Source organism: Marmota monax, unplaced genomic scaffold, assembly GCF_021218885.2.
Source record: "Marmota monax isolate L192 unplaced genomic scaffold, Marmota_monax_Labrador192_F-V1.1 WCK01_AAM20220418_F8-fsc00110, whole genome shotgun sequence".
NCBI lineage: Eukaryota > Metazoa > Chordata > Mammalia > Rodentia > Sciuridae > Marmota > Marmota monax.
The window spans coordinates 3224135-3248839 of NW_026694633.1; the positions used below are offsets into that span (position 1 = coordinate 3224135).

Below are 24705 nucleotides of genomic sequence, written 5' to 3' on the forward strand. Positions count from 1 at the left end.
TCCCATAGATTCCCATATGTTGTGTCTGTGTTTTCATTTATCTCTAAGAATTTTTTAATTTCCTCCTTGATGTCTTCTATAACCCATTGATCATTCAGTAACCTATTGTTCATTCTCCAAGTGATGTATGCTTTTTCCTTCCTTCTTTTATCGTTGATTTTCAGTTTCATTCCATTATGATCAGATAAGATGCATGGTATTATCTCTACTCCTTTATATTGTCTAAGAGTTGCCCTGTGACATAATATATGATCTATTTTTGAGAAGGATCCATGTGCTGCTGAGAAAAAAGTGTAACTGCTTGATGTTGGGTGGTATACTCTATATATGTCAATTAGGTCTAGGTTATTAATAGTGTTATTGAGTTCTATAGTTTCCTTATTCAACTTTTGTTTGGAAGATCTGTCCAGTGGCGAGAGAGGTGTGTTGAAGTCTCCCATGATAATGGTATGGTGGTCTATTAGACTCTTGAACTTGAGAAGAGTTTGTTTGACGAACATAGCTGCACCATTGTTTGGGGCATAAATATTTATGATTGTTATGTCTTGTTGGTGTATGGTTCCCTTAAGCAGTATGTAGTGTCCCTCTTTATCCCTTTTGATTAACTTTGGCTTGAAATCTATTTTATTTGATATGAGTATGGACACTCCTGCTTGTTTCCGAAGTCCATATGAGTGATATGATTTTTCCCAACCTTTCACCTTCAGCCTATGTATATATTTTCCTATCAAATGCGCCTCCTGTAGGCAGCATATTGTTGGGTCTTGTTTTGTGATCCATTCTAGTAGCCTGTGTCTCTTAATTGGTGAGTTTAAGCCATTAACATTTAGGGTTATTATTGAGATATGGGTTGTTCTTCCAGCCATATTTGTTTATTTCTGTTACTAAACGTGGTTTGTTTTCCTCTTTGATTATTTCCCCCCCCTTTACTGTCCTACCTCCCACTGTTGGTTTTCATTGTTATTTTCCATTTCCTCTTCCTGTAATGTTTTGGCGAGGATGTTTTGAAGAGATGGTTTTCTAGCTGCGAATTCTTTAAACTTTTGTTTATCGTGGAAGGTTTTAATTTCATCTTCCATCCTGAAGCTTAATTTTGCTGGATACACAATTCTTGGTTGGAACCCATTTTCTTTCAGTGTTTGAAATATGTTATTCCAGGATCTTCTAGCTTTCAGAGTCTGTGTTGAAAGATCAGCTGTCATCCTGATTGGCTTACCCCTAAATGTAATCTGCTTCCTTTCTCTTGTAGCTTTTAAAATTCTCTCCTTATTCTGTATGTTGGGCATCTTCATTATAATGTGTCTAGGTGTGGATCTCTTATGATTTTGCACATTTGGCGTCCTGTAGGCTTCTAGGATTTGGGATTCTGTCTCATTCTTCAAGTCTGGGAAGTTTTCTCGTATTATTTCATTGAATAGACTGCTCATTCCTTTGGTTTGGAGCTCTGTACCTTCCTGTATCCCAATGACTCTTAAGTTTGGTCTCTTAATGTTATCCCATATTTCTTGGATGTTCTGCTCATGGTTTCTTAACAGTCTTGCTGAGCTGTATATGTTCTTTTCCACTTGAAATACTTTGTCTTCATTGTCTGATGTTCTATCTTCTAAGTGTTCTACTCTGCTGGTAGTATTCTCCATTGAGTTTTTAAGTTGGTTTATTGCTTCCTGCATTTCTAGGATTTCTGTTTGTTTGTTTTTTATAACCTCTATCTCCCTGTATAGTTGATCCTTTGCTTCCTGGATTTGTTTGCGTAATGCATTGTCGAAGTGATCTTTCATTGTCTGATTTTGCTGTTTAATGTCTTCCTTGATACTCCAGATCATCTGAAGCATGTATATCCTGAATTCTTTATCTGACATTCCATCTGCTGCAGCTGTTACCTCTTCTAAAGTTGCCTTGACCTGCATTGCTTGTGGTCCTTTCTTTCCTTGTCTTTTCATACTGCTTGCGTATCTTTCCTGCAGGTGCGGGCGGCGGCTGTGCTCTCTCCTTATTCCAATTGGGGTGTCGTGGCTACCACGCCGGCAGGTCACCGGGCCTGTTCTGGGTGCTGGCGGCGGCTGTGTTCTGCCGCTACTCCAATTGGGGTGACAAGTGTACCATGCCGGCAGGCCACCGGGCCTGATCCGCCGGTTGGTTGCAGGTTTGCCTACCCTGCAGGCGCGGGCGGCTGCTCTACTCTGCCCCCTACTCCAAATGGGGTGACGTGTCTGTCGTACCGGCAGGCCACTGGGCCTGTCCTGCTGGTCGGTTGCAGATCTGCCCACCTTTCGGGCACGGGTGGAGGCTCTGCTCTGCCCCTACTCCAATTGGGGTGTCGTGACTACCCCGCCTGCAGGACGCTGGGCCTGTTCCTGGCACGGGCGGCGACTCTGCTCTGCCCCTACTCCAATTAGGGTGGTGTGTGTACCACTCTGGCAGGCTCCTGGGCCTGATCCGCCGGTCTGTCGCAGGTCTGCCTACCTTGGAGGCACGGGCGGCGGATCTGCCCTGCCCCTCCTGCCACGCCTGCGGACCCCTGGGCCTGATCTGCAGGTTGGTCACAGGTCTGCTCACCCTGCGGGCACGGGTGGCGGTTCCGCTCCGCCCCCACTCCAATTGGGGTCACGTGACCACCACACCGGCAGGGCCTGATCCGGGCGTGGGAGAAGGATCTGCTCTCCCCCTACTCAAGTTGGGGTGACGTGTGTACCACACTGGCAGGCCACTGGGCCTGACCCGCCAGGCTGTCACAGGTCTGTTTACCTTGCAAGCGCGAACGGAGGCTCTGCCCTGCCCCTCCTACCACGCCCATGTACCACTGGGTCGCGGGTCTGCCCACCTTGCGGGTGCGGGTGGCGGCTCCGCTCCGCCCCCTCTCCAATTGGGGTCATGTGGTCACCACGCTGGCGAGCCGCTGGGCCTGCTCCGAGCGCTGGCGGCAGCCCGTCTCCTCCCCTCTGGCTCGACGACAAATTGAGGAGACTTGGGTGTCTGTGCCTCACCCCCCCTACCAGGAGACCAACTGTTTATGTTGCCGCTGGTATTGATGAAGTTCTCTCCTCCGCCGCTTTCTGATGACATCAGATCTCTGCCATGTTGGTATCCTATGCGAATGGCAGCATTTCGTTCCCCTTGTCGGGCAACCAAAGCAACGGGTGAGTCCTGACCGGCCCTCAGCAGGACCCGGACAGAGAAGCAGTTTCCGGGCTCCTAGCCCTGGGCCAGGGAAGTTCCGGGAGCCGGAACTCGGCCGCTCCGTGCTCGGTGTAAGCTCCTATAAGTGTAGGCTCCAAGAAGCAGTCCCCGCGGGCTCAGTTCCGGGAGCCGGAATTCGGCCGCATAGTGCTTGGTGTATGCTCTGATAGGAGCAGGGTCCAAGAAGCAGCCTCCGCAGGCTCTGCAGCCCTGGGCCAGGGCAGTTCTGGGACGGTTCCGGGAGCCGGAACTCGGCCGCCCCGCGCTTGGTGTTCGCTCCGATAAGATCAGGTTCTAAGAAGCACCCAGGCACTGAACCCTAGCAATCTGTCTGCAAGCTGCAGGCGAATTGCAGCCTGAAATTACCTGTTCTATGGCTGAATGAGCTGCGGTCAGTCGAAAACAGGGATGGTGACGTCAGCTTTCCAACATGGTGGCTGCTGGCCTCCTCTGTGGTCTGACCGGTGTGGAGAACCGAGATGGACTGCTTCCTTCCCCCGTCTCAAACCCAGAATTCAGCCCTGAGTACGGTGCTTGCACGGCTGGCAGAAACTGCAGCGCTGTATCCCTGCGTCGCTATCTCCTCGTTTCCCAGCGTGCGCTGCAGACTCTAGCCGCGGGGCGATTTGCTGAATAAGCAGTGTTACCCTCCGTGCGACAAACCTCTCGCGTTTGAGTCCCCGTAGCCGATCCTCGTGCGATGGAAATCCTTCCTCCAGGTTCCGTAGCACCCCACTATTGCTGGAAATTCCTAACAAGATATCCTTTAGCCGTCCTGACTTGTCATACTCCCACACAGTGAAGCAGCACATGGGGGCAATGCACTCCCCTCGCCGCCATCTTCCTTACCCCCGCTAATTAGCTTTTTAAAACAATAAACATCGGAGTCCTTCCTCCCTTGTTCTACCCTACTGGGCGAATTCCTAACAAACCAGCTCTCCATCTCATGAAATTGTGCTCGACCTTGCTTGCCTATATGTTTTAGAGTATCCCTTGAAATATCCTTTCTCCAGGTGAAACATGATGATTATAGGGAGCGCTGTATTCATTTATACTATGTACTCCCAACAAAGTTAAGAGGCAGCTTGAAATTCTAAAGCAAGAGTGAATCCAGTTCCAGTCCTCATGTGCCTTTTCCTATCTCTCCCTTATAGTATTTAGAATTAAGAAGGTAAGGGAAAGCAAAGTGGGTGAGGATGCTACTACTGAGGAAGGAAGGAATACTCTTCCAAGGAAACAATAAGTGTGAAATGTTAGAGTCTCTAAACAAGTCAGGATGGCTCCTGGTATTTTGCCAGGGGGAGTGGTTTGTGAGGTGGCCCCAGTGAGCCATTAAGTGTGGAGATTTCTTATTGGTTGACTGCTGTATCTAGTTTATGTTAATTAAGATAAGCTGTGTGGAATGTATATATACCACTCCTGTCCTACAATAAATGGCTCCCACTCCTGCTGTATCAATGTACATTAGTTGTTCATCACACCCCCCACCCCCACCCCTTTATTTTGCCGCAGCCGGACTGCGGCAGTGAAATCAGACTTTAGTTCCAGAGAGTGACTAATTAACAGAATAGAAAAGGAGCTGCCTTAAACCAAGCAGCACCTATAGCACTGTTTTTCCTCTCCAAAACAAAAGCAGAAACAATGAGAGAGCATTTACACCGAACTACAGTGATGTCAAATACATACCAAATAAAACGGTTGAAAGGACACTGACCACATCTACAACTAGTTTCCATCAATACATTTCTCCTTATTAGTGACTCCCAGGTGGAGGGGGATGTAGTCCAAAAAGCTCCCTCCTCTTAAGAATCACTGATGGGGAAAGATGTTATTGAACTGACTTAAAGGAAACTTGGGTGGGTTTGCTGAATACTTAAATTCAAGATTCCAGAGTGGAGGTATAATTTGATTCTGAACTTTCTAGAAATCAGAACAAAAGATAATATATGTTCCAATAAAGGGCAGTATTTGCGTTTTTCTGGCTTCTTAGCCTAGGAAAGTTTAGTATGTATTCTTATATGAGTAACTTAATAAACAATGTACTATTGCTTGATAGAAGATCCATAAATATTTTTAAATAGTTAAAGCTTCTTTTGCTTTAACTCAATGTAACAATGGCATTCAATCATAATTTAAAGGTGTCATTTCTCTAGAAACCCAGATAATACTTATACAGAGAAAAGGCTTGCTGCCCAAAGCACATAGAAGCCAATACCACGGCACCCCGTTTTTGTGAAAAGAAAGGGTTTTCATGTCAAGGAGACAGAAAGCATTCTCAAATCTGTCTCCTCTCTGAGCTGTATCAAAGGAATTTAAGCAGCTTGGGGTAAGGAATTGTGCCCAGTAAAAGGGACCAGGGAAAATTGTGGATACTTTGTAACTGGGAAGTTTCCAGTCTCTTTGTTCTGGTCTGCTCTGCTCTGTAAGGTCCTGTTCTGATTATTTGTGTTCCACTCAATGAAGACTTTGGGTATGGCCAGGTTCTCAAAGTCATTTTAAGCCAAGTTGTAGGGTTCTGCACCTGTGTTCTGAAAACCAGCTTGGACAATTTTTAGAAATAGGGAATTTGCTGTTTTATAGACCAGTTTCAATATGGCCCATCTAGGTATGTTTTCTTATAATTTAGAGATGGAACTCAAAGGATTCAGGGAATTCATACTTAACATATCCATCAGCTATCGTTTTTTTTTTTTTTTTTTCCTACCAGATGGCTCAACTGTGCTGCTATCAAGTGCTGGAACAGGGTAGACTTGTGGTTGAAATTTCTGACATTGAATTTTCTGAGGGGTATTTGGAGTGCTGGCTTCTGGTGTTATTCAGGCATGCATGTTTGGGTATTGAATATGCAGGTGGAAGAATTAGTGTTTTGTTACTTAAAAATTTTTGGCCCATGGATAAGAGTGAGTCATGAAAATTCTACATTTTTATTTTCTGATGAGATGGGAAAGTATGGTAGTGAAATACAGACCAATACCTTCTTGCTCATTATTAAAGGTAAGTTTGAAATAACAAATTCTTTAAAAATAAATAAACAAGATTTTTTTCCTGTGAATTGCCAGAGAGATGGTGTGAGTAGGGGAATGAAGAGTAGAAACACTCCAAAAAATGGGTAAAATGCCATTTTTGAGTCTATCTAAAGGAAATAAGTCCTGAGAAGCTGTTTAGATGAATAGTTTGGTGTTGGGCTGATGGGGGCACACTGCTGTACACAAGTGCTGACAATTCTGGCAAAGGGATATTCTGCTAAGGACTTTTTCATCTTTAGGCAACTGATCAGAGATTTTTTTTTTTAACCAGGGATTGAACCTAGGGGAACTTAACCATTGACACATCTGCAGCCCTTTTTATATTTTATTTTGAGATAGGGTCTCACTAAGCTGCTTAGTCCTTCCTAAGTTGCCGAGGCTGGCTTTTAACTTGCGATCCTCCTGACTCAGCCTCCTGAGCCGCTGGGATTTTAGACATATACCACTGACCCTGTCCTGATCAGAGATTTTCAAAAGGATGAAGTTACTGAATCCCAGCTTATCAGAACTCTGGGGATATTTTAAAGCCCATGATAAGGTTTTTTTTTTCCTCCTACCATTTTTCTCAAGCATAAAACATATCAAGGACCTAAAAATTCCAAACTCAACTCTTTTAAAAAAATTTTTTTAGTTGACGGACACAATACCTTTATTTTATTTATTTATCTTTATGTGGTGCTGAGGACTGAACCCAGGGCTTCACACATGCTAGGCAAGTGCTCTACCACTGAGCTACAACCCCAGCCCCCCAAACTCTACTTTTATGATTGGCTGAAACTTTGAGATTCTCTTCACCCACTGTTAAATATCTAACTCTCTTATAACAAGAAGTTCACTCCAGCTTATATGGAACTTCATTTCAAGGGATTTTATAGTTTCCCAGAAGTTTGTTTTAATCAAAGAAAAGGGTAGTGTTACTATAAGGTAGACAAGACTTTACCCACTAGGATCCCTTTCTGAACCTGAAAATTAATTTGACATAAAATAGGTAAGCAGAAGAAAATCATACAAACAATATAAATTTGACAAGGTATGAGAGCCCTTGTAAGAAAATGTAGACCCAAAGAAGTGGCAAAACCTGCATACTTTTAGATTATGTTGAACAAAGAAAGGCAATTCTGGAAAAGTAACAAAATTATGTGGGGAGGCTTAAGGAAGATTGGATTTTTTTTTTTTTGGTATCAGGGATTGAACCTAGGGGTGCTTAACCACTGATCACATCCCCAGACCATTTATTGATTGATGATTGATTGATTGATTGATTCATTCATTCATTTATTTTGAGATACGGTCTCACTAAGTTGCTAAGACTGGCCGTGAACTCCAGCCCCAGCCTTCCGAGTTGCTGGGATTATAGGCATGTGCCACCAAACCCATGGTGAATGCCTGGCTAGGAATTATTTTTAACAAGGTCTGTTTGTACAGAATTCTCTCAGCTATGACTCCCATTGAAGAGTGTTACCTTGCTCCTGATTTAGGGAGGCCATCTTTCACAGGGAAGTTTTTTATCTCTTGCTTTCTGAGAAAAACAGAAAGATTTTCCCATATAAAATGCTTATCAACTTTTACTAAAAAGGAAAAAAAAATTGCTGAGATTTGTATTGGTATTACATTGAAACTAGAGATTAAATTGGTGGATCTTTGACATTTCAATCTTATTGCATATTCTAATCCATGGGCATCCTTTATATCTTCATTTATTTAGGTTTTTAATTTCTTGTTTACAGCTTTGGTTCAAATCATTGCAATTTTAAAATATTGCTTAGGGTTTTAAGCCCATTCCTCCAGCCAGACTTAGAGATCTAAAACATGAAATCTACAGGTTCTCCACTTTTTAATCCAGCCTGTGACTTTCCCTACAGCCACTTAGTCAGCCAAAGTTTAATAGAGGACACCTATCTAGTGGGGAGAACTGATTCTAAACATGAGAACACTCCAGATTCTAACCTCCTATGCCAACCCACACAGGGCTGGTAAAAAGTTTGGCTAGCTTTCCTCCTCCCAGAAGTTCTTCTCTGCCTACCAGCCCCAAATGTGAAACATGCCAGGCATGAAAGGGCCCCATCACTGGCCTCTACTTACATAACAACAGCTGGTCCATGTCTAGAACTTCATTCTTTTAGCTGTCTTCAGCTTAGTGGCTTTAAGGAAAATAATAACATTTTAAAAATATGATTCCATTTCTATTTTTCCCTCAGTGTTATGGCAAAACAATGATATTTTGCAAACTTCTATAGCCTATCTATAAGCATTTTTAGAAACTGGTATTAGACACCACCACCCCCCCCTTTTTCCATGTGAGTCAGCCTGTTAGGAGAAAGAGGAGCCTATACTTTAATTCTTATCCTAACATGAAATACAAAAGTCTAAATTTTAGGTTGCATAATAATTTCAAGCACCAAATTTAATCAGTGAGATCTTAATTGTTTTCTTTCATAGAGATAGCAAATGACCGGAGATTTCTGATGTTTTTCTTTTCATAGTATTTTGGATTTTGAATATTTGAACTTTTCTCCAAAATAATGTCAAAGGATTTACTAAAATTACAAGAACATTCACCTAAAGTTCTTCTGAGAAATGATCCACCACAGGTCACAAATAGGACATTCTTCATTGACGCTTCAAATCAAAGCCTGACTGCCATTCCACTGGAGATCTTGGCATTAAAGGAATTAGAAGAAGTGCATTTGGAAAATAACCAGATTGAAGCAATACCCGAGGACATTCAGCAATTAAAGAATGTCAGGATCCTCTACCTGAATAAGAACAAACTGCACGACCTGTGCCTGGAGCTGGGGACGCTGAGCAACCTGGAGGGCCTGGACCTCAGTTACAACCCCCTCCTCTCCTCTTCCCTCCCAGTCATCAGCAGCCTCCGTTCCCTGCGGGAGCTCCGGCTCTACCAGACTGACCTGAGGGAGATTCCCATCCTGATCTGCAAAAGCCTTCGCCATCTGGAACTGCTGGGACTGGCTGGAAATCACCTGGAATCGCTACCGAAGGAAATAGTGAACCAGACCAAACTAAGGGAAATCTACCTGAGGAAAAACCAGTTCAAGGAGTTCCCGCAGGAACTCTGTGTCCTCTACGACCTGGAGATCATCGACCTGGATGAGAACAAACTAAATGCCATCCCAGAGGAAATCGGGAATCTGACGAGGTTGCAGAAGTTCTATGTGGCTTATAACAACCTGACCTTTTTGCCCGAGTCTCTGGGCCAGTGTAGGAAAATATCAGTGCTCGATTTATCGCACAACCTCCTCCATTCCCTCCCGCGTACCTTTAGTGAGCTCCTGGAGATGACGGAAATGGGGCTGAGTGGGAACCGCCTCGAGAAGGTGCCGCGCCTTATCTGCAAGTGGACCTCGCTGCACCTGCTCTACCTGCGCGACACGGGCCTGTGCGCGCTGCGGCGCTCCTTTAAGCGGCTGGACAACTTGCGCTTCCTGGATCTCAGCCAGAACCACCTGGACCACTTTCCGAAGCTGATCTGTGGGCTGAAGAATCTGGAAATCCTGGCGATGGATGATAATCAAATAGGGAAGGTACTGACTCCCTTTCCTGCTGTCACTATCTTCTTGGGGCTCTTCCTGCCCTAAGTTAGGGTGTTCTGTGTGTAAACAGAAAATCTGAACTGACTTTATGGGTGAAAATTCAGTGTGACCAAATATATCCTCCAGGGGAGGGGTACTTTGTACTGTTTTCCTCTAAATAGTAGTGGCGATCATAAATAGCAGCTAATATTTAATTAGAACCTGTATGTGCCAGTCACCAAGCTAAGTATTTTACACCTCTTATTTTGTTTAATCCTCACAATGACTTTTTTGTCTTTGGTGGTACATGAGGAAAATGACAGGCAGGGAGCTGAACTTGTCCAAAGCCACACAGCCTGAAAGTGATAGAGCCAAGAGGCCAACCCAGAGCTGCTGGCCTCCAGGGTCTATAATAAAGTACACTTCCTAATAGGGTTTCCATAAACAGCAGGTTTTTCTTATACATACATTTAGACCTAAATGTTCCTATTCATGGGAAACTGCACAGATTTGTTCCTAATCTCCCACATGTGTGCAGGCTTATGGTTCAAATTGGTCTTATAGCATTGTTGATAATCATGAAGTATGGGAGACAATCTGAATGTCCCTTAGTAGAGGACTGGGAAAAATCAACTGTGGTACATTTGTAACATAGAATGCTGTACCATAATCTAAGGACTGGAACTATATATGTGAAGGTGGATGGAACTCAAATTTTATATTAAGAACCACAGTGAATATTTTCTGGTTCTGAGCACTTTAGATCAGCAGTTCTTTTTTCTTTTTTTTTTAAGAGAGAGAGAGAGAGAAAATTTTTTAATATTTATTTTTTAGTTTTCAGCGGACACAACATCTTTGTTTGTATGTGGTGCTGAGGAGGATCGAACCCGGGCCGCACGCATGCCAGGCAAGCGCGCTACCACTTGAGCCACATCCTCAGCCTAGAACTCAAATTTTAGTATTGACTAAAAAGCCACAAAATTGTGGAACTTTATTATACCATTTGTACATTTTTAAATCACAAAAAAATCACACATGTATACATTCATATATATGTATACATATACATACAACACATTTTTATGGATATTTGTGTACATAATAAAAGTATGTAAATATAAATTGAAAGAAAAATGACTAAATTCTTGATGGTAGATGCCTCTTGGAAGAGAGAAGAAAGTCAACAAAATGGGGAAGGGTTAGGGTTAGGGTTAAGGAAGCAACTTTAAAATTAGAATTTCATTGTATTTATTAAAAGATTTGTGCAGTGGGCATGCACGTGTTTTTATCTTTATTATTTCTTAATATTTGAAAATTAAAAAGAATAGAGTTGCTATTTCAAGCAAAGGGCAACTGCAGAGAGAGAAAAGGGAGACTTTGGAAATCAAAATCTGGAACCAAGTAATAGCTCTGATTTTCCTGGCCATGGACACCAATCTCATATATTCACCATAAGTTATAAAAAATACTGGGCCTTATGGATTTATATTTTAAATATTTGTGGGGGGTAATGGGGATTGCACTCAGGGGCACTCAACCACTGAGTCACATCCCCAGCCTATTTTGTATTTTATTTAGAGACAGGGTCTTACTGAGTTGCTTAGTGCCTCCACGTTGCTCAGGCTGGCTTTAAACTCGAAATCCTCCTGTCTCAGCCTCCCAAACTGCTCGGATTACAGGCATACACTACCCTGCCCAGCTATATTTTAAATATTTTTGATTTGCAATTTCTAAAACTTTTTCCTAATTGCTATGGGGTTTTCTTTTCTTTTTAGGCTTCACGATTTTATTTTACAGAAAAGTATTCAACATATACTTATTGAGCACCCTATTCCTATGGGGTTTTAAAACTACATTTTGATGGTAATCTGAAATTTACCAAGAGAATTTAAGACTTACTCTCTACTAAGGTAACACCCCACCTTGGAGAATTTTCAAGGTTCCGTGGTACATGACAGCAAATTTCCCCCCACTATTCAACTGCTTATATAAGAAATCATTTTTAGTGGATAAGCCTTTTATTCTAGAGTTGAAGTGAAAGTACTTAAAACATAAAGTGCTTTGGGGAAAGAAAACACATTGACTTCATTCCTATCAAGTTATGAAGGATACCTAATCCTTTCTCGAGAAATTTTAAGAGTTTAGAGTCATACAGAGACTGCTTGTTGACAAAGATAAGCCTTATTCAATACCAAGAGTTACTGTAAATGAAACTGTACTGCAATGTAGACATGATAAATATTTTTATATTGAACACAAAAATCTCTATGTACCATTGCTTTTATCCTTAATTATTCTGATGGCATGTTTTGTGCTTTTGTCCCTCCTTCTAGTTTTCCTCTTAGGCTAATTCTACCTGTAACCTCCAGGGCCTTTCTCTCCTTAATGACAGGTGGCCTTCAAACCAGCTTCTTATCTCTCCCATCCCAAAATCTCAGCTGATGGGTTTTTGGCTCTTGAAGCCTGACCAATGGCTTCTGTTTGCCTAGGTGGACAAAAAATAGCTGATGTTCGATGCATGGACTTAATTTGTATTGTAGATTTATATTAAGGGAGAAAACCAAAACAATGGATTCAATATCAAATTGGCATAGCTCAATTACAGTGTCAGCAATCGTTCACCTCCATTGATGCGCTGTAGATTCACTCTATATCCAGATTTATTTCCATTATACTTTAATATGACTATGAGGAATCTAAATATTGGATCCTGAAAAAAATCTCTGAACATTCAATATGCTTTAAAAAGAAAAGCTAAACCTATGCATTAAGTAAACAGCAATAAGAGCAAAATCACTAGGTTAAAATAAAGTTATTAGATTGAAAAATCTTTTCCCATTGTTTTGAATTGCACTGAACACAGGTGCTTTCTTCTTCTTCTCCATCTTCTTGGTATTGAGGGTTGAACCCAGAGATGCTTTATCATTTAGCTACATCTGCAGTCCTTTTTATTTATTATTCATTTATTTATTTTGAATTTTATTTCAGTGTCTTGCTAAGTTGCTGAGGCCGGTCTGGAACTTGCTATTCTTCTGCCTTAGCCTCCTGGGTTGCTGGGATTACAGGCATGTGCTACCTTATGCCCAGCCTGCAGGTGCTTTGTATGGAAGGAAATGAAGTGCCTGATGAAGAATTTTTAAAAACCAAGGAGAAGAGCTTAAACATCAATTTCTCTGAAGATTGACTTATCTGATTTTTTAAAGTAAATAAATAGCTGTGTATGATGGCACATGATTGTTAATCCCAGTGGCCTGGGAGGCTGAGGCAAGAGGATGGCAAGTTTAAGGCCAGCCTCAAACTAGTGGTAATAATAATAATAATAATAATAATAACAACAACAACAACAACAACAATGATAAAATAAAAATACATTTTTAAAAAAGTAAATTTTTAAAATTGAAAACATTTTAAAAGTATTGGGAAAGTGAGACCATATTTTATGCACACACAAAAGAAAAATGTCTTCAGGATGATTCCAGGTGTGTGAGACTTTAACAGATAAGTTGTACATCTGGTGGGCTTTTCCCCCGCCAACTGTGAGTGACCGGTTCACCAGTGATCTTCCACCCAGCTGTCGAGGTGTGAGGGAGAGGGGACCTGCGCTGAGCTGAGGTCAAACCAGAAAGGAAAGCAGGGTAGCAGATTAGGGAATGGGTGGGAAGAATGCCCAGGGGCTGAGGCAGGGAACTAGGAGGAAGGATTTCCTGGTCAGGAATAAAACCAAATTCAGAAGTATGTGAGAAGCAGATGAGATGCACAGATGGGCTTTTTTCTTTCTATAAGAAAATCTGTAACACAATTAATAGGGTGATTATGTCATATATATTTTAAGAATGAGAATTTTTCCACGAGGTTCAAGAGAGCCAGAAAGAGACTGATTGGTGAACATGATAGTCATGCAGATTATGATTTGATGAAAGAAGGGAATCTGATGTTTAGAAGTATTGGCTGAAGGTAATGAGCTTGTCTTTCTAGGTGATGGGTAACTAGGAGCTGGGTGGCTAGTTATCACAGTGGTGGCACAGAGAACCTCCCTATAGGCTTCCAACCTCAAAAGTTTGGCCATCTTCGAGATGCCCACCCATTACCCATATGGGGCACAGGAGCTTTGGTATTCACTGGAAGGCAGAACATGACAAGTGAGGGTCATAATAGTCTCCACTAAATGCTCTAATTGGAAATGATATGAACACGTTTGCTTCCAACTGAAATTTCAACGGGGGTTTCAAAATTGCTCAATTAAAGCCTTTAGGGCCCCGATGTGGTGGCACACGCCTGTAAACCCAGTGATTCAAGAGGCTCAGGCAGGAGGATTACAAGTTGGAAGTCAGCAAGACCTTGTCTCAAAATAAAAAATAAATAAATAAAAGATATGGGGAGGTAGCTCAGCGAAAAAGCACCCCTGGGTTCAATCCTCGGTACCACAATAAATAAAGTCTTTACCATAAAGGATGAGAGTCACATTACTAAATTTGTCAGTTGTGGAAACTGAAGTTATTAAGAATTAATTATCACTGCAATATCGTACAACCACAGTACCTTTTCTTTTAAAGGTATCAGGCATTTACCATATGAGAGTTCATAAATTTGCAATAAAGCATGTTATAATCACTCTGATTTAAAGTAGTGCATAAAAGTGGGAACCAGAAAGGTGATAGGAAAAAAGATAGAATTTCAGAGTTATGATCTACAAGTAAATATACTGCATGTGTAAACTTTTCACAGTAAGAGATGCTGACTTGCCCTACTTTTCATTTAGCAATCTGCCTCAATATCAGAAGTGGCATTTATTTTCTGACTGTTAAAGATAATCTTAATTTTAAACTTATCTCTTTGGAATACTTCTAGTTGCCTTCGGAGTTGGGCTTACTTTCGAAACTGAAGATACTTGGACTATCAGGAAATGAGTTCTCTTCCTTCCCAGAGGAAATCTTTTCTTTGGTGTCTCTAGAGAAGTTATACATGGGGCAAGACCAGGGATCCAAGCTTACCCAAGTGCCAGAACACATTGGGAAATTACAGGTAAGTCCCAAATGAAGACAGAAGCAGGCCACTTACCCCTAAATACGGGGCCTAAGAAAACACAAGGTGCCCCAGAAGCTGGGTATGGGATCATCCATGTTAGATTTTCAGTTCTAAACAAGTAGTCATTTTTACACTTTGAGGTTTTGCTGTCACTGAACAACCCATACCACATGATGATCGCTGCTGGATATGTCATGCCATATTTCTTTCCATTGTGGGTTTGGTCATGTTCCAGTTGTAGAAATTAAGTTACACTTCTTTCAAATACATTTGCATGTTGGTAAGTAGCCCCCTTAAGACTGTACTATTTTCAAGCTAGAGTACTGTACTAATGGCACAACCAGGAGTCTGCATTCTGTTGGAAAGGATTCCCTCCAAGAGGTGGTGTGAGCTCCCTCCCTGCTTGGAGATGAGCAAATTATGTTGCACCAGGTTCCTGCTGATGATGGGTCCACAGTACTGTGCTGAATCCTACCAAAGTAACAAGATAGCTTCATTAAGAGGAGGCTTACTGGCATCTTTTTATATATTCATCCTTTAAGGGACTGGTGTTTTCCCCATGTTACTGAATTCTTAATAATGATAAAGTAGATAGCTGGATGCAGTGGTGCATGCCTGTAATCCAGTGATTTGAGAGACTGAGTCAGGAAGATTGCAAGTTTGAGGCCAGTCTCAGCAATTTATTTTGAGACAGTGAGACCCTGCCTCAAAAAAAAAAAAAAAAAGGAAAGGGCTAGGGATGTAGCTCAGTGATAAAGTAACTATGGATTCAATTCCCAGAATAGATAGATGATAGATAGGATAGATAGATGATAGATAGAAGTGTGGGCTACCATAAAACCCCCCAGTTATGGAACTGACCAACATGGCATGTATAACAGGTAATCCTCACTGTGACATAGAAGTCCTGTTCCTAATTCCCCATGCCTCTACCCTATGTTCATAGAACAACTTTTGTCTTCTAGCTCCTTGTACATGTTATACCACAATCATAGGGTGGAATGCAAACACTGAATTTTTAGCCAGGAAAGTTGGTAATACTTATTGAACCCAAACCCATTATCAGTGCATTTTGTCTACTTCTACTTAAGTCAATGTTAGGTTGATAGCTGAAGCAATTATAATTCTCTCATAACTTCTGTGGATAACTAGTTATTCAAAGGAAGGAAGTGATAAATGCAGTTAAATTGTCCACGCTATTTTTCTGTAAAGTTGTCGTAAGATAAATTTTCCATATTTTCTTTTCCCCAAATAAATGGAAACTAAATCTTTATTTAAAAATAATTTTAATAGTTGATGTTGGTCTTTCAAATTTGTGTTTCCTTTTATCCCAATGCATGATTTTCCATTGAGAGCTCATAGGCACTCAGAGGGGATTTTGGTTATTATAATTCATTTTTCAAGATAAGGATTATTGTGGTGTACTATCATGTTATTTCAGAGTCTTAAAGAATTGTATGTAGAGAACAATCATCTGGAGTTCCTGCCCATATCCTTGGGAACAATGCCTAACCTGGAAGTTCTTGATTGTCGGCACAATTTGCTTAAGCAACTCCCAAATGCCATTTGCCAAGCACAAGGTGAGAAACTTAGTAGACTCACACCTAGGAGAGTATGCAGTCAACAGTCCCATGATGAACATCTTCCTTGCCTTACTAAAGATCCATCTCAGTGCTTGGAGAACCGAGCCCTGTCCCACTACCTCCTTTCAGGGCTCACTAGTGAGTGGCGTGGGAGAGGCCAGGTGCCCTGATCATGAGATTAAGAGTTTTATACACACGTAGGTTGTAATTTGAGTTGGAAAGAGAAATTAATAGCAACTGCTGAAAAAATTAGCATAAGTACACCTACTATCAGCAGTAGTTTACTGAATACTTCCTATATGTCAGAATTTTGAGTGGGGGTCCTGCAATAAATTTTCATATAGGACACCAGTCACTTGAATAAAAGGAAAAGTATTGGCACAGAATGGTGAAATCAAGAATGGGACTTTTGCAACTATATGATTGACTTGGAAAATCACGTAACAAGCCAGGCACGGTCACACACAGCTGTAATTCCAGACACTCCTGAAAGCCTGAGGTAGGAGGATCACAAGTTCAAGGCCAGCCTCAGCAACTTAGTGAGATCCTCTCTCAAAAAATAAAATATAGATTCTGACCATTCATTATAGTATGGTTACCATTTTGATGAAGTTTTGTGTGCATGTATATGTAGATCTGCATGTGCCTTGATAGTTTCTGTACCAAAAAAAAAAAAGTACCCAAACATTTCCACTGGGCTAAATTGTTTTTTATCTGCATATGCATCCATCCATAGAACCATTTATCTGTCTACCTAGCCACTCATCCATCCATCTACTTAACAAGCTTTTGTTGAGTACCTACTAGGACCAGATGAAATTTTTTGGCCATATTTTGATGAATCTCCAGGTTTACTGACATGTTTTTAAACTGTGGCTATTCAATGAAAGGAGGTGAAGAAATATGAGAGTTGAATTTGTCACCTGCATACAAGACATTTCAAAAATCAAGGTCAGGTGTGGGATATAGTATGCCTTAGAGATGCTCCTGTTCTTGGTCCCTGGAGGAGTAAAACATTCTCAAAATTTTCAGTGTTAACTCTCTTCCTGTCCCTAGTATTTGTTTACACTAGCCTAAACACTTCTTGTTATGAAGAAGAGAATTTGGTTTGCCCCATTAAATCAGATGCCTCTTATACATGGCAGGAAACAAGTGTTTCAAAATAACTGGACTAACAAATGCATATTTTAATTTTGCCTGATTTTTATTATGCGTATGATTTGTATTATGTTCATGAAACATACAAATCAAAATTTCCCTGTATTTATCTTCTCTTCGATAAATCAAGTAGAGAAAAGTAGCTGAGTTTGTAAGCCATTTATCAAGGAGTATGATTTAAATAAAATTTTTCTCTTCTACCTCCTTTATACTGAGTATTATCAAACTTTTCATCTCTGCCTATAGGATTAATGAAATATTGCATTTTGGTGTTTCATTTGCATTTGTTTCCATTGCGTGATGTTGAGCATCTTTCCCAGGTTTACTAGTCATTTTTATTTCTCTTTCAGTGAAGAGTTTAAGATAATTCCTTGAAAAATATAGATCTGAATCATTATAGTATGTTATCATTTTGTAAAGTTTTATGTGCATGTATCTGTAGACCTGCATGTGCCTAGATACTTTCTGTAAGGACTCACAGAAATCTGATAACAGTGGTTTCTTGTGACAGTTAAGATGTGACAGGGTTGCTATGAAAGGGGGGAATCATTTTTATACTTTGTCTGCTGCTTTGGTATGCATACATTTTTATTTATATGAGGTTACTTTTATACCAGAAAGTATACAATTTTTCAAAAAAATAATTGCTTATTAACTTGAGAGTGGTAGGGAAATGACTATGTGAGTCAGATGCCCCACGTTCCACATCCATGTGTCCAACCCTGGAGTGATAATACGAAGTAGCAAGGCTTGTAGGCTACTGAAGTGTCCTGTCCAAAGGCACAAAGTGAGGTCTTCCAATATTCTGCTGATCTAACGAAACAAGTCTGAGGGCATTTTTTTCCAGTGAGCCGTCAGTTGGCAACTATTGCTATAAAATAAAAGCAAAACCAAACAAAGACGACATCCACTCTTAGAAGGATAAGAATATCCAATTGCTGAATTTCTACTTTCTCTATTATGAGGAAGAAGACACGTAGAGATGGGCTTTTTATTAGATGAAATGAAAATATTTGTCCGTTCTTGTACATCTGTGCTCTGATTTCTCTTACTAATGCAAAGGTGGATCCCTCAGATACTGGGCAGGTTTAGGAGCCAAGTTAATGTTGCTTGTTCTTAAGATAAAAATCACTATTTGACAAAGTTAATTGGGTAACTTCCCTTTAGTTACACCAGAGAGTCATTATTATTCCCTTTACATATACATATATTGTTATTATTATTTATTTATTTATTTATTGTGGTGCTGGGGATTGAACCAGGGCCTTGTGCATGCTAGGCTCTACCACTGAGCCACATCCCCAACCAAAATCCATTTGAAACAAAAATCTTTCTAGGCTTGAAAGAGTTGCTGCTAGAGGACAACTTTCTCACCCATCTCCCAGAGAATTTGGACCACCTGGTAAACCTTAAGGTTCTTACACTGATGGACAACCCCATGGAAGATCCCCCCGAAGAAGTGTGTGCTCAAGGAAATGAGGCCATATGGAACCACCTTAAGGAAAACAGAAGAAAGAAAATAATGGTCATAAAGGTAAAATCAGCACAGATTCTTGATAACACATTCTCAGTTGCTTTGGAGGGGGTCTAGTGTTAAACAAATTAGAGATTTTTCTATGGAGCCGTTTTTATACTTCTCTACCTTGTCCTTCTTGGGAAGAGACTCTTTTTTTAAATATTTATTTTTTAGTTGTAGTTGGACACAGTACCTTTGTTTTATTTATTATTTTAATGTGGTGCTGAGGATCGAACCCAGGGCCTCACATGTCCTAGGTGAGTGCTCTTCCACTGAGCCACAACCCCAGCCTCAGGGACTCTGAGGTACTTTCATATCCACATGGAATTTTTGAGAGAACTTTTAAATTTTGGCTCTCGTATTTTTGTCCTATATGTCTCCTCTCTCTTGTCAAATAAGAAACCAACACATAAGCAAAGGAAACCAAAACTCTAAATCCCAAGACAATCTAAAATTCTTGAACTATTTCACTTGAGTGAAAAAAGCTTGTATTAACAAAGGCAGAAAGTTGAAGTTGAAAAATTTAAAATGAAAGCATTTGTGGATCAGAAGCTCAGAGACCAGAGTTTTGCTGAGCCAGGGCCAGGATCAAAGGGCAAGGAGCCTTGGGATCCTGCTCTTGGCCATTAAGTCCATGAGACATAGAATGTGCCAGACAGACCAGGAGGTGTCCACTTCAGTCAGTGCTGGGGATTGAACCCAGAGGTACTTTACCACTGAGTACTTTACCCCAGCTCCTTTTGTTTTTTATGTTGAGACACGGTCTCACTAAGTTGCTCAGGATGGCCTCGAACTTGCAATCCTCCTGCCTCAGCCTCCCTAGTTGCTGGCTTGACAAGCCTGTCAATGTTCTTTATTCTTCAGCTGGTCAAGTCCCCATCATCTCATACCAGTGTCACTACATTAGTCCCCAAATTGTCATCCCTGCTTCCACATCCACTTACCCTATAATCTGCCTCCACTCAAGAGTCATACAAAGCCTGTTAAAATAGATTGGATAGCACTACTCTTTGCTGAAATCAACAATTCTTCTTTCACCTGGAGCAAGAATCAAAGTCTTTGGTCTGAAAGATTCTTTATCAATGACTCTCAACCCTATCAGACTTACTACCCTCCCTTTCATAAGAAATATTTGTGATATCTCCTTTTCTAAAATTTTAATAGAAAATATCACCTATCAAAACATTATTTCAATAAATCAAAATAATGCACAAATTACAACATAAAGAAATTTTATAATTGTGTTATAAATTATAAAGTAAATTAGAATTTTTTTTGTACTAGGAATTGAACCCAGGGCCGCTTCACCACTGAGCCACATCCCCAGCCCTTTTTAATATTTTATTTAGAGATAAGGTCTCACTGAGTTACTTAGAGCATCCATAAATTGCTAAGGCTGGCTTTGAACTCATGATCCTCCTGCCTCAGCCTCCCAAGTTGCTGAAATTACAGGCAAGGGCCACTGCACCCAGCGTAACCTGCATTTCTATTACATTTTCCCTCAGAGTTGATACTAAGGTTATACATGTATTTTATTTTATTCTTTTCTGGATTGTTTTTTTCCAGAAAAGATCACACATGCAAGGCAAACCCTTTACCACTAAGCTATGACCCAAGCTCCTACTTTTTCTTTTTGGTACTAAGGATTAAACCTAGGGGAAATTTACCACTAAGCTATATCTCCTATTTATTTATTTTAAAATTTGAGACAGGCCAGGATCAGTGGCATAATCTGTAATCCCAGCAGCTCAGGAGGCTGAGGCAGGAGGGATCACAAGTTCAAAGCCAGTCTCAGTAACTTAGTGAGAACCTGTCTCAAAATAAAAAATAAAAAGGGCTGCAGATGTGGCTCAGTGATTAAGCAGCCCTGGGTTCAATCTCCAGTATGGGGGGGGGGGAGTTGATACAGGGCCTAGCTAAGTTACTGAGAATCTCACTAAATTGCTGAGGCTAGCCTCTAACTTGCAATCCTCTTGTCTCAGCCTCTGAAGTTGATGGGATTACAAGTGTGTACCACCACGCTGGCTCCTTAACTCTTTTAGGTTGCCTTTTTGTCCAGCTAGGCAACAAAACATTTATATAAATTCTACTTTTAAACTAAATTTTTTTTTCTGTGAACATGTTTTTCAATATTTTAGGTCATTTTATTACAATTACTAATAGTATAAAATCATCTAAAAGAACATATTTGTTACAAATTTTTATAATTGTGAGACATATCCAAATGAGAGGGACTTTTTTGCACTTTGTTTAGATAATCATGCATAAATATTGTGAATTACTAGAAGGAGACAGGTTTTATCATGGATTCTACTCATGTAAATCTTTATTCACAAAAATGAGTTGTGAGAATGGAAGTTTTTTTGTATTATTTTGTTTTAAATAAGAATGCCTCACACATTTCTGAACTTCTTCCAGATTTATATATCTAAAAGGAGAACGCAGGTCTTAGCTGGCATATCAACTAGTCTTGCTTCTAATTTCTTTTTTTTTTCCTTCTATTTTTTGAAAGCAGAGTTGGAATTCCTCAGTCCTCGAGCCGTTTGTGGTCCCAGTGTCTACACTAGTGTTTTGTATTGTCCTTTCTCTTGAAACCCCAGATATTTTGAGTCCAGGGCAATACTTCATAGTAAGACCTAGAAGAATGCAAGGTGTGCCTGTTCTCTGGAAAGTGCCAGAAGGGCAGTGGTGAGGGGGATCAGCAGTTGTATTTCCAGGCTGATCTTAGGAAGGGGCAGTAGGGAAGTGGAAGCTTGGGAGATGGATTGCTTTCAAGCTACTCCTGCCTGCACACCTTCCGGAAGGTGGTGATCCAGACTACAGTTCACATGAGAGACTGCTTAACCTAAACAAAAAATACTGTATGTTTCCAAAGTGCCTCTAGAGGGCGCACCGTTCCCTAAAGAATCACCTCTTTGTTTTCATTCCCATCTTTCTCTTCAACTTAAACCAGATCCTGAGTGTTCTTCCAGGAACCAAGTATCGCCCTGCCTCAGAGCCTTTCCTCTGCCCAGAGATGCCTTCTCCAGATATAGGCAAGATTCTGGTCCTCACTTCAGTGTCTTCTCCAAAGTCCTCTGACCAGAAAGAACCCTTCCTGATCTACCTTATATAAGACAGCATAGCCCTACCACCTGATTCATTTAATCAGTAAATATTTATCAAATTTCTACCATATCCCAGGCACTATCCTAGGCACTGGAAATACATCAGTGGACAACACAAATATTTCTGTCCTCGAATTGCTTTAAATCCTAGTGTGAGGGGAATAAAAGCATGAAAAAAATAAAACAAAGTTTTATACTATATAAAAAATGATAAGTGCTGTTAGGGGAAAAATAAGTTGAAACTTAGGGGAACTGAGATTGCCAGAACTGGTGTGTATGTGAACAGAGAGAGTGTTGATTTCCAGGAGATGATCAGGGGTAGGTCTCATGGAAAAGATGGCTGCCATAGTCAACCAGGGCTGCCATAACAGGGTATTGTACTCAAATGGCAGAAGTGTGGTGGGAAGCACAAGGTCTCTGATGTCTCTTAAAAGGACCCTAATCCCATCCTAAGGGCCCCACCTTCATGCTGTCATCTAAGCTTAACTCCCCTAACCCCCCTCCAAATAGCACCACATTGGCAGGTTAAGGCTTCAAGATGTGAATTGGAGGAACACAGTTCACTCCATAGCAATGACAATCAAGCATTTGAGGATCAGCCTTCTGACTATTGGAAAGTTGGTTTGAGGCATAGAGAGTACAGAGGCCCCAAGGTCATGGGAGGGAGCAAATCTGATAGGGCCTTGAAGCCATTGGAAGGGCTTTGACTTTAATTTTGGAGAGAAATCGGGGGCCACAGGAAATTCTGATAAGAATCTATAATGAGAGGAGAGGTTTTCCTGAGTGAATGGAACAGAGTAGGACCGAGGGAATAGGATCCGGCTCCAGTGGGAGCTGGTTTTAGGTAGGAGCCCAGTTTGATGGCAACTAGTGTCATACGCTGATTCCCCAGGCTTCTATTTCTATGCACGTCATTCTCCACAGTTCTTGTCACCATCTGTCAAAATATATATACATGCGTTTATTGTTTCTTCTGCCCACTGAAATGTGAGTTTCAGAAACTCAGGGACACTAATATTTAATTGCTGTTTCCCAAATGTGTAGAACAGTCTCTTTTTTTTTTTTTTTTGCTTGACTGATTGGCTGATTGAGAAAGATAGAATATAAGGTTTAGAATTCAAGCCACCTCCCACTCTCTGCATCTTTAAGACCACACACCAGAACAAAGAAATTAAACATCTCCAGTGTATCATTGTCTTAATCTATTTTTGTTGTTGTTGCTATAACAGAATACCTGAGACCAGGTGAGTCATAGAAAATAAATAAAGGTTTATTTGGCTCATGGTTCTCAAGGCCAGGAAGTCCAAGAGCAATGGTATCTGAAAAGGAGGTCACAATATGGCAGAAGGTGAAAGTGCAGTTGTGCACATTCCAAAGGAGGTGAAACACACGTGGAGGCCTTGCTTTGTAACTGTTGTCTCTTTCTGTCATTAACCCAGTCCTATGAGAACAAGGACTGTGTGTTAAGCCGGCATGGCCCAATAGCTTTTAAAGATTCCACCACTTCTCAATGCCATTACATTGGGAATCGTATCCGTGTGAGTTCCAGAGGAGACAGACCAAATTAAAACCGCAGCAATCATGACATCAGCAGATGCTGAGTTTGGGTTTACTTTGTTTGCAGATCCAGGCATGGTGGCGTGGGACCTTGGTACGGAAAGGATTTGGGAAATATGAAGAACTAATCAAAGCACGAAAGAAAGGAAAGACGTCTCCAAAAGATAAGAAAGGAAAGAAGGTGGAAAAAGGAAAACCCGTAAAGGAAAAAAAGAAATAATTTTTATAAATTAATGAATTGAGGTAATGATTAATGGATTAAGGCGGCAAAATGACCAGGAATCAGATGCCTTCCATGATCAAACTTATAGAATTGTGGTTATTTGTAATAATAAACGATTCCTACTTTTGCTGAATTATTTATGGACAAAAGAATATACCTGGGAATGGCTTTAAAATAATATGGGGGAGGAGGAAGAGAACAGAGATTGACCATAAACCAACAACTGTAAAGCAAGTGGTTGGTACTAGGAGTTTATTTTAATATTATGTCTGCTTAAAATTTTATTTTGAAAAAATTATAGATTCACAGGAAGTTCCAAAGAATGGTACAGGTAGGTCCAAGCACCCTTCACCCTCCCTCAATGCTAACATCTTACATAATTGTAATACAATAATAAAACTATAATGACATTGGTACAATCAACAGAACTATTTCAGATTTCTTCAGTTTGCACATGTCCTGGTGTGTGTGTGTGTGTGTGTGTGTGTGTGTGTGTTTCAATGCACTTTTGAAACATGAGCTTTCTATAAACCATCACAATCAAGACACAGAATTGTTCTTTACAAGTCTCCCTTGTGCTATTCTTTTGTAGTCATACCTACCACTACGCACCTCAATCCCTAAACTGTTCTCCATCTCTAAAATCCCATTATTTCAAGAATGTCATATAAATGGAATCACAGAATTTGTAATTAAGATTGACTTTTTTCTACTTAGCATAATCACTAGTAGTTCATCCAAAATATTGCATGTATCAAGTTTATTCCTCTTTGTTTCTGAATATATTACATAGTCCCACA

General features: G+C 40.6%; 1 protein-coding gene across 1 annotated transcript; it reads left to right on the plus strand.

Annotated features, from left to right (window-relative positions):
- The first annotated feature begins 8511 nt into the window (after nt 1–8511).
- On the plus strand, nt 8512–24320 carry Lrriq4 (leucine rich repeats and IQ motif containing 4). Its single transcript, XM_046422954.2, has 5 exons — nt 8512–9748; nt 14585–14758; nt 16203–16341; nt 18840–19036; nt 23750–24320. Exons 1-5 carry the CDS (start codon nt 8726–8728, stop codon nt 23900–23902), a joined length of 1686 nt encoding a protein of 561 aa, XP_046278910.1. The 5' UTR covers nt 8512–8725; the 3' UTR covers nt 23903–24320.
- The last annotated feature ends 385 nt before the right edge of the window (nt 24321–24705 follow it).

Bases quoted from the DNA above. Each gene is read 5' to 3' on its own strand.
- Lrriq4 (XM_046422954.2), top strand. From the start codon at position 8,726: ATGTCAAAGGATTTACTAAAATTACAAGAACATTCACCTAAAGTTCTT. The intron at 9,749-14,584 runs GTACTGACTCCC...GAATACTTCTAG, and splicing joins ATGATAATCAAATAGGGAAG to TTGCCTTCGGAGTTGGGCTT. The intron at 16,342-18,839 runs GTGAGAAACTTA...AAATCTTTCTAG, and splicing joins TGCCATTTGCCAAGCACAAG to GCTTGAAAGAGTTGCTGCTA.